This window comes from Rhipicephalus sanguineus, unplaced genomic scaffold, assembly GCF_013339695.2.
Source record: "Rhipicephalus sanguineus isolate Rsan-2018 unplaced genomic scaffold, BIME_Rsan_1.4 Seq176, whole genome shotgun sequence".
In the NCBI taxonomy this organism is placed as follows: domain Eukaryota; kingdom Metazoa; phylum Arthropoda; class Arachnida; order Ixodida; family Ixodidae; genus Rhipicephalus; species Rhipicephalus sanguineus.
Window position 1 is genome coordinate 6,967 of NW_023614687.1, and position 10,456 is coordinate 17,422.

Consider the following 10,456-nt stretch of genomic DNA (forward strand, 5'->3'; position numbering starts at 1 on the left):
GAAGAGCGTCGCATATTGGACGCAGAACTTGGTCGCCATCCCGCGGCATGTTGAAATGTGATTGAACACCACGGCCGCACTAGAGGGAAACGCAAAGCGTGTCGTGCCGCCTCGGTAGCCCGGCCGCAATTTTTCTCGGGGCGAGCGCGTAGGCGGGTAGCGCGGTGTTACAGCCAGGTGAGGCAGGCGCGCGTCGCAAAGCAATTTTTGGTTTGATTAGCGTGATGCTATGAGCGAGGCCGACGCTTTTACGACGCTTGGGTTAAGGTCGCCACCTCGCAGTGTGTTAAGGCATTGACAAAATTGCACTTCTATTGAAAACGCGCCGAATGGGACGAACGTTAACGCGTTGCAGGTACTAATCGCGGAGGCCACAGTAATGATGTGTTACTTTACTTTGCCGCTCCCAGAGGGCAACACCACCCCGCCGACCGGGAGAGTGGTAGATTTAAAAGGCGCGTTTGTAAAGCCTCTGGAGTCTGTTACCGTGGCGCAGTGGATAGCGCGCCCGGCATCTGTTGTTGCGGGCCGAGAGGTCATGGGTTCGATGCCCGTTGCCGGAACTTTTTTTCTTTGCCATCTGATCATCTACGTTTTTTCGGCGTCATTTCCGTGACGGAAATACGTCCCTGAAGTCTTGGTGGACCCCGGCATAAAACACTTTCGTGTTAAAAAAAGAAATCATGGAGGACGATTGAGCTTCGCATTCAAGAGTAGAACACGGTAGCGTAAACAAACCTCATTCGTATCGCCTTGTCAATCGCTAACATTGATTCGCTTCTGAGTGGGCACCTTGACCATATGCCGACAGAAAATAAACGTCTGTGCCCGTAACATTGGCCATTTCAAACTGTCCTCGAATGCCTACTGCAAGCACGGTTACGAGGTGCCCACTACGCCATAAGCCTTCCTTTTGCGAATGGGTGGAATATTCACCACGCATCCGTAAGGCTACACGGGCACCTGCGCACTCGCACAATGTGTTGATGCTGCTGCTGATAATGATGATTAACTATGCCTTTGCACTTTGTAATTAGTGGGCCTTCAAACCAACCATTCATTGCGCGATTCACTAACATTGACACCTGGTGCCATTCTACGCTTCTGTCACACAATATTACACGCGTTGAGGAGACTCCTTCCGCTGCATGACATTCGTATAGAGTTTTCTCCCGAAACAGTTTCAAGCACAAGCTTGGCTTTGAGCTAGAACGCCTGCTTGCCCCGCAGAAGTCCTGGGTTGGATTCCCTCTCGAACCACAACATTTTATTATTTCTTTATTTCCATCTATCTCAAATTGTCGCTCACGGAGAGCGATAATTTTTCGCACACAGCCAATCACGGAGCTGGACTGCTGTTAAGATAACTCTCCTGATAATTCTGGGTCTGCAGCTTCAAAGAAAAATGCTTCAACGTTTATGATTCCTGTTGACTTGTTCGCTGTAATGTTTATAATTCATTTCATAATTCAATCAATCAATAAGGAGGGTACTTTATCACGCACTTTGGGTACGTTGTTAAATATGCAGGGTGTTGCAAATTAAGTTCTATGGTTCCCTTAAAATTCAGCACTGGGAGGTACGTGAAAACCACCTTTGCAGAGAAGTTTGCTATCCAGAAGAACACAAAGTGAGATAGTAATTATCGCTGTCAGCTGCCCAAATAACTAAGATTGAATAATGAACTTTTTAGTGAGTGCAGCAAGCGGGCCTGTTTGTGTGGAAAAGTTGGAGGCAGCCGCGTGCAGCAAGCGGTCACACAGTTCCACTTGGAAGAATTCTTCTAGCATGTCTGTGCCCCTAGATATCCCGATGCCAATTTTAATAGCGGCTTCCATGATTACGCATGCAAGACAGTGAGCACTGGCGCAAAGCTCCTCCCCGATGTGCCGCGGCAGATGCGTACGGCGTTTAATCTGACAACGGGTCGAAGGCATAGGCAAAGATGATAACGGTTGCCCTTTTGCTAGCGACTCGGCACATTTTCGTCACATTTTTGCTATCGCCGGCTGGCGATAGCTAGCAATGACTGCTCGAAACATCAGGGAGGAGCATTGCGCAGATGCTCGCCGTCTTGCATGGGTAATCATACAAACCGCAATTGAGCTTTGTAGCGGGATATCTCGGGGCACATACATGCTAGAATAATTCTTCGAAAACCAACTGCATAGAAACGCGGCTGTCTCCAACTTTTCAATACAAACGTGCGCGCTTGCTGCACTCATTGAAAAGTCCATTATTCAGTCTGAGTTAACAGGTCGGCTGACAGCGATAATTATTTTCTCACTTTGTGTCCCCCTGGATACATACCTTATTTGCAAAGGCGGTTTTCACGTGCTTCCTAGTGCTGAATTTTAACAAAACCATAAAGCTTAACTTTGAACATCCGGTGTAGTTGGAGCAATAGCGTAAATGACCAATGACTGTCCCTGGCAAGAACTCTGTCAATTCTGCATAAACAACATGCAGGCGCACTGAACTTCTAATGACCAATTTATATAGCTGCTATGTACAACTGGTGCAAGATGCGGCTTACGGAAAGAAATGTCAGACATTTCAAGGTTATTTTTGTCGCCCGAAACACTAACAGTCCGCTTGTTCACCTCTTGAACAGCGTTTTATTGGAACCCGTCACTTGTTATAAATAGCCGGCTACAACCCGAGAATAAATTTAAGCTCGGCCTACAGCAGTCCCTGAGAGAAAATTTGCATACATGCCCCATCCAATCGCATTTCCTGGACGAAAAGCACCTGTCGCGTATTTCGCGTGGGTGATTTCCCCATACAGACACACGTCCATGTCCCTTTTTTTTTTCAGTATAAAACTTGGACTTCATGGCAAATTTCAGCAAAGATTCCGCTACCAATGCTCGAGAAAAAGTAATACAATAAATATGGATGATTCGCCTACTTTTGGTTAAAGCTGAAATATCTTAGTAGCGCATAGAAAACGAAGGCAAAAGAAACAGACTTAGACAGATCAAGCACGAAACTTCAAACCATGTGTATTTGGGAACGTACACGCTCATACAATGAAGCATGCAAGATTCTTTGCTTAGTAGGATCGTTATTTTTTTAACACGAAAGTGTTTTATGCCGGGGTCCACCAAGACTTCAGTGACGTATTTCCGTCACGGAAATGACGTTGAAAAAATGTACACCATCAGATGCCAAAGAAAAAATTTCCGTCAACGGGCATCGAACCCACGATGGCGCGGTCCGCAAGAACAGATGCCGGGCACGCTATACACTGCGCCACAGTCACAGACTCTAGACGCGTTACAAACGCGCCTTTTATATCTCACAGTCTCCTCTCACAGTGCTCTCGGTCGGCGGGGTGGTGTTGCCCTCTATGAGCGGTAAAGTAAAGTAATTCATCATTACTGCAGCCTCCGCGATTAGCACCTGCAACGCTTGTTGCTAAACGTCCGTCCCATTCGGCGCGTTTCCAATAGAATTGCAATTTTTTCAGTGCCTTAACACACCGTGAGGTGGCGACGTTAGCCCAAGCGTCGTAAAAGTGACGGTCTCGCTCACAGCATCACGCTAATCCTAACGAAAAATACCTCTGCGACGCGCGCCTGGCTCACCTGGCTGTAGCACCGCGTTCCCCGCTTACGCTCCCCCCGAGAAAAATCGCGGCCGGGCTACAAGGGCGGCGCGACGCGATTTGCGTTTCCGTCTAGTCCGGCCGCGGTGTTCAATCACACTTTAACATGCCGCGGGATGGCGACCAAATTCTGCGTCCAATAAGCGACGCTCTTCTGGCTATCACACCTCGTTCTCTGATTACGCTTCACCGTTAACTACTACAGCTACCACAAGAGTTGGTTAGCAATTGAATGTGTACGTTAGTCGTCGGGATGGAGATGAATAACTAAGCATCAAAGTGGATGCATCGACGTTAAAAGGCGCTATCCGCCTCGTGCATCGGTATGGTGGCGCCACCGCTCGGCTAAGGCGGTTGTGCCCTCTCCCAACCCCCCATAGGATCCCATGCATTTTGAATCAAGTTTGCGATTTCGTTGCGCAAAAACAAACTAGCGCCATCTCTCGACAATACGCCACACCGACGACGCAACACGTCCTCTTGCTTCCACCGACTGGCCATGCTCCAAGCTAACTCCTCTCTCCACTTTCTTTTATTTCTTTCGGTGGCCGTGAGAGCGCGCGCTGTGCACTGTGCTGTAGCGTACCCGACAAGACCGGCTGGGCGCGTCGCTTTCGTCGCGTCTTCCTTGAACGTTGCAACGTTAATATTGTGTTAAGGCGGTGACCACACGTCGGACGACGAGCCCTGATTTCGTTCAGCTGCCATCTCATCAACGGCAATGTTTCAGACGCCTCAGTTGTGTACTTTTGTCCGTTGGTTGCGGGACAAGATGGCCTCCTGCAAGACCGCGTTTTTCCAAGTCAGCTGTGTGCGTAGTTCTCGGCGTCGTAGAAGTTTGATGACGCGAGGACGTCAACTGGTGCTATATCGTGGGAACCGCTGAAGTGACTGCAAGCTTGACGACATTGTGCCAGAATATTCTAGCGTACTGTACGCGCACGATTGTGCTACACTTAAAATACCGCGCTTGGCCTCGAGCGTCAACCTGGTACGCCTGTGTGCAACAAGCGTCTTGTTATCGTTGTTGCGTCGGTTAATATTGAATTGCAATTGGAATACCGTTTTGGCAAAGGTAAGTGATGCTGTAAGTAGTTGTTCTGCTATATGCTCGCTACTCCACGAACATTACTTCTAGAATCGCATTTTATTTTGAGCTGCACGTACCAAAGGAGAATCTAGCATACGAGATACATTGCACGCGTGCGCATTTCCTATATAAATCTGAGTAATGCCACGCGTGCGCATTTCCTATATAAGTCTCAATAATGCCATGCTCAATTTAAAGCGCATGTGTTAGAGGATTGTGGCTTCAATGGTGAAAGTGATTAGATATTCCGAAATATGTGATTGCAATGCAGTTAGAACTTCCTCATATGTTAATACGGTCTGTGAACAAAAAAAAAAAACGCTGTGTGAATGTTTGTTGGTCATTTGCTACAGTACTTTCACGCATTATTATGCAGCTGTGTGACGGCTGTTAAAACGTTCAGCAAGTTAGATTTTGGTTTTCTTGGCCTAGTTGAGTGCTACGAGTGTTGGGCGAAGATAAAATCGCGTGTCTTTTGTGCGTTTCTTAAGCAGGCATACAGCCGTAATAGTCATTGTTATTTTACTGTTTGAGGTGTTCAATAAAACAAGAATGCTGTTTTGTACTGCAACAATTTTTATTTCATCTGTGTTAACAGATCACGCAAACAACTTGGACACATGCACGTAAGAAACGTACGCAGTGCATCGCGCGCACGCATAAAAAAACGGGCCTGTCATTTTAAAACAAATAATATAGAACAATGGACGTAACAGACGGCATGGTTGTCTAGTGGAGCAGCGTCGGCAGTACAAATATCAAACCAGAATGAAACATGAATAGAAAAACGGAGAGTAACAGGCGCTTTACCCACGGCTTCTCTGAGCCGCGCAGATCCACCTATCGCCACCGTCCGCCGTTGGTGGCGCCACCAGTACCACTGAAAGCAGCAGCGCACGAGGCGGATAGCTGCTAGACATCTATATACATTGTGGAAACTCTCTCATCTAAATGTATTACAAACATTCAACTACTTCTGCAAGGACACGTTTTATTTTCGTGTTATTACGATTCCTATGACAGAGGGATCAACCATGTTTTTTTCTTTATAGTGTAAAGCGTTTTTTATAACTGTCATTGTATGAGCATGATGTGTGAGATCTTTGTGATTTTGGTTAGTATATATTCCTCTATGTTCCCAACTAAACATGGTTTAAAGTTTAGCACTTGTCCTGTCTACATCTCTTTCTTTTGCCTCCATGTTTTATGCACTACTCATTCGAAGTCATGCTACTCCGGCTACTTTTAGCTTCAGCTCCGGCTGCCTTCCAAATCTACCCAACGGCAACCTTTAGCGGTGCAACTGCTGCATCCTACATGGATGCATTTTTACGTGTGTCCCCACAGCGCCGGAACTGGCACTCGTGTCAGCTTTGTTCTCCTTTGTGGAATGCTACTGTAGCGCGTGCCGACGAGGGCTCAAGAAAAGTACCGGAAAATGCGTCTTCCTGGTGTCGTAATGACGCCACGCAGTATCACAAGGTATCTACCAACAAGCCGGCGTTGTATTGCGGCGCCGGTTGCCGCCTTCGGGTCACCCACCCTCTTGAAGTTGTCAGCATTCGCTCTCCCTTTCTGAGAACGGCGAGCTGCGGCAGCGACCATTGGGCACGCGCTTTCTGCCCCAGTACGGGGGCCACGCCCTACAGTGTGCGTATAAAAGACGGCGCGCTTGGCTGCGGCCGGACTTGTACGCAACCGTCAACGTTAACCGCAACCATGAACACGCTCGTGAGTTCTGCGATATTACCTGTGCTTTGAGCCTATAATTAAAACGTTTTCAATATCGTGCTGTCGCTTTGCGCGCCGCAATAACGGCACGAATATGAGGCACCCATAACTCCCCGAAAGATTTGCACCACTTCTGTAAAATGCGCCTAGATTTGAATGCATGATTGTTCTTGCACCTCATCGAAAAGCGACCGCCGCTGACTGAAATTGCACTCGCGTATTCAAGCTTAGCAACACAATGTCTAATTCTTTATAGTATACCGCAACAGAATTTATGGCTTCCATTAGCTCTATAGTATCACTGCAGAAAATCAGAATTCAATGAGGAACTTACCGTGACGTTAAAGCTAGGGAGCATTGCTCTACATCTTTAGGGAAGGGTTGCTGAAACCCTTCTGTATCATAAAATGTAGTGCCTATGAAATTTTATATTTATTAAAAAGCAGCATTGGTTTCAACTAAATTTTCGCGCAATTCGACGAAAAAAAATCTGAGCGCAAATCACTGCACGTTTATTATCACTTGACAGTTCTGCCAGAAAACTAATCAGGTTAAGGACATCGAATGTAAAATAACTCGCGTGAACTATTATTGTTCATTAGGCATTTAATCTAAAAAGTTAATAGCAGGGATGAAGTGAACTTGGTCAGTGCGGTATGGAAACCGTTACCGACAATAAATGAGGATGTATATTTATATTTGAAGGTTGATATATTGAATTTTTAAAGGGCTAAAATTCAAAAACCATGACTAGCTGTATGCACCACATGGCTGATATCCTTAAACTGGTTTTATGCATTTGAATTGTCTGCTACATTACCCGTTGCATCCTATCTTCCTGTGCAGTTGAAGGACAGTTCTTCTCCCAATGTTAGAAAGTAAAAATGCCCGTAACAGGGTACACTAGAATGGTATACTACCGGAACAATCAATTATCGTAATTACAAACGAGTAAATAATTCATTAGGTTCGCTGCTAATTCCAACCTATTTTCGCAGACACTCGTCGCCTTCTTCGGCCTCGTTGCCGTCGCCCTTGGTGGGTATGTCGCAGCTCCAGTGGCTGTTGGCTACGGCCACGGCTACGGCCACGGCTACGGCGGCTATGGTCTTGGATACGGTCACGGCTACGGCTATGGCGGCTACGGATACGGCGGCCATGGATACGGTCACGGACCCTTCGCCATTACCACAGTCACCAAGACTGCCCACGTCGCTCCTGCCCGCGGTGAGCTGCAGCATTCCTGTATTTTTTTTGGGGGGGGGGGGGCACGCTGGTTTTAATTATAGACGAAGCGTTATAACATTTCTGTCGTCTATTTTCTAAGTTTTTTTAGTGTTTTCGTCCATGATATTCAGTAACCTTTCATGTTACGTCCGAGCTTAGTTACGTAAAAAGTAGTGTTGTGATTAAACTTCACGAATGAAATTGTTGAATCTTCATATGTTGCGTGAGTATAATTTTTCATGAGGTTAGCACCCCGTGGCAGGAAATTATCAAAACTAAGGTTAAATAGATTTAGGTGTCTGCTCTGAAGGACCGTCTTTTACATTTCCGCTATCAGTCCCTACGCGGAAATGTGAATGCATAGTTGTTGGCCTCCTTCCTGAATAATGTGCAATTTTTTCTTGGACATGGACCATGAAATATTCAGCATCTTGTCTAAAACTTGCAGACTTGTCTATGCTCTCCAAGGATGTGTTGGGTTGGAGGTCAATAGGAGAGGCCTTCCGGCTGATGATAATGGCACTGACGATGAATATGCGTCATGTTATTAGATTATAACGACGACTTCAACTCTTGGATTGGCACAACGTGGTCCTTAAAGCAAGCAATAGTGACGAAGAGCACATAAAATACGGCATCACCGGGAACATGTATGAAGCCCTTAAGACTTCATGGGCGAAACAAAAATTCAGCTACGGAGTGGTGTGGATTCGTGCTCCATAAGTAACGCAGTCTGCGAGCTTTCTTCTTGCACATTTGTTTAATTACACTACTTTTACATTTGCACGCTCGAAGAAAAGCATTCTCTGATTATTATTGCATCAATTATTCTAGCGAATATTTTTTGTCCCAACAATAATTGACACCGGTTGGCGATTGCTGACGTCTATTTTCACAAATTTCAGCTGTGGCTGTCGGCTATGGACACGGCTATGGTCTCGGCTACGGACACGGTCTTGGCTATGGCTATGGTGGTCTTGGTCATGGTGGCGTCGTGAAGGCTGTAGGCCTCGGCTATGGCCACGGATTTGGCTATGGTCATGGATACGGATATCATGGTTGAATCAGCAGTAATTATCAGGTGATTATGTTTGGGCACAGGTTAGTTTGTCGACCCAGCTATTTAACTTGCCATTGTATTATGAAGGGTTGTGATGCCACGTTTAAAAAAGCTGTTGAAGGCTAGTTAAGTCTAACACATGATAAACGATGCCTTCGCGTTAACTAAGTATTGACCTCCTTAAATAGCGCACTCAAAAGCTTCTATCAACAAATCGAGAAAACAGATTTTTTTAATGTACCTTAACAGGGCTTTATCTGCATAGATGATTAAGTAACAGGATTTGCGTCTTTGGGCGCCGCTAAAATTAGCGCCAGGTAATGCGTACCACAATGGCATTAGGCTACACACGACCCAGGGTGAAATTCGCAACTATGTAAAGAAGCAGAATGCAATGACCCTCACGTTCAGGCTACCTGGCTATTGCAGTCAGTGGGTCGCACCTTCTGAATGTTGAACGCCGAAATAGAACTTTTATATAAGGTTACAAGTGTGCAATCTCATATAAAATTTTAGACAGTGCCCGAATATATCGACAATAAATTCAGCAACGTTTAGCGACTCGGTTCCCTAGAACAATTTCACTCACAACATTCGTCTTCCTTTTCAGGAGAATGCTTCACCGAGCCAACGGAGCAGGCAAAAAAGCCATGTCGCGCAACAAGTGGGACCTCAAAAATAAACAACTTTATTTATTTACAGAGCTCTCTTGAATTACTATTTTTCTTACAAATCATGCTGGCTGCGCGCATCGTTTTTTTTTTTTTTTTTGTTTTATATGTTCCTTATCTGTGTGCTTATGGAGACCAAAGTTAGCACAGATGACTTCTCACAAAGCCGTCTGTAAGTGCTCTCTGCTCATTGTAGTGTCTCAATGTAAGTTTACAAAGTACAGAAAAAGTGCGTTCGGCACAGACAAATAATGACACCACTGGCGCTGTGGTGCCCCGCCCTATAGAAGGTGGAAAACACCGAGGGTAGTTGTTAAAAGTCTATAAGGAACAACAAAATGATGTTATGTCAGTGATTTTTCTTACATTTTCCCGTGTAGTACGCGCTGTTTCCTTACTTTGTTAACATGCTATAACAACTGTCCCGACGTTGATCCTTCCCTCAGTACAAATATGTCATAGTGCTGGCAGTTTCACATAACGAAGAACGCGAGCCATTCTCTGATATCCTGCAATACATTCATGCAAAATGACCAAATTTTGTTGCACCTTCATCATCATCCCCGTCATAATTTATTTAACGCTTAAGGGTCCCTCTAGGGACAATACAACAGAGGGCGGGGAGACAAGCAGTAAAAGTATGTCATGAGAAAAAATAAAGGAGCAGTACGAACACAAAACCAATAATAACGCGGCATCTGACAACCTATGTAAACAATATGTATAAATGGAAATGATAAAGCATAGCAACGTAGGTGTAGTGGTAATGTGCTTCGCAGTGTAAATGAGCTGTTAGCTGCTGTCTGAATTCGTACCAGTCACGCTATGCGACGATGACTTCGGGTAATCTATTCCATTCGTTGAAGAGGACAGGAAGAAATGATTTGTAAAGTGCGGTGGCTTTACCCAAAGTGCGTGGGGGCTTCTGGAGTTAAATAGGCGACATGAATAGCGGTTGGGAGGAAGCACTAATGGAGAGCCATTCAAGTCAGGAAAACTTTAATATAGCGTATGAAAGAAGCAGAGTGGAGAAAATGCGCGCTTGTCACCTAGGTTCAGCAACAGTA

The 10,456-nt window shown here is 45.6% G+C and overlaps 1 protein-coding gene across 1 annotated transcript; it reads left to right on the forward strand.

Moving 5' to 3' along the window:
- The first annotated feature begins 6,311 nt into the window (after positions 1-6,311).
- Positions 6,312-9,421, forward strand: LOC119376651 (cuticle protein 64-like). Its single transcript, XM_037646407.2, has 4 exons — positions 6,312-6,431; positions 7,430-7,658; positions 8,564-8,739; positions 9,329-9,421. Exons 1-3 carry the CDS (start codon positions 6,420-6,422, stop codon positions 8,719-8,721), a joined length of 399 nt encoding a protein of 132 aa, XP_037502335.1. The 5' UTR covers positions 6,312-6,419; the 3' UTR covers positions 8,722-8,739; positions 9,329-9,421.
- The last annotated feature ends 1,035 nt before the right edge of the window (positions 9,422-10,456 follow it).

Excerpts from the sequence above, each read along its gene's own strand:
- LOC119376651 (XM_037646407.2), top strand. Across the intron at positions 7,659-8,563 it reads CCACGTCGCTCCTGCCCGCG|CTGTGGCTGTCGGCTATGGA; the intron begins GTGAGCTGCAGC and ends CACAAATTTCAG.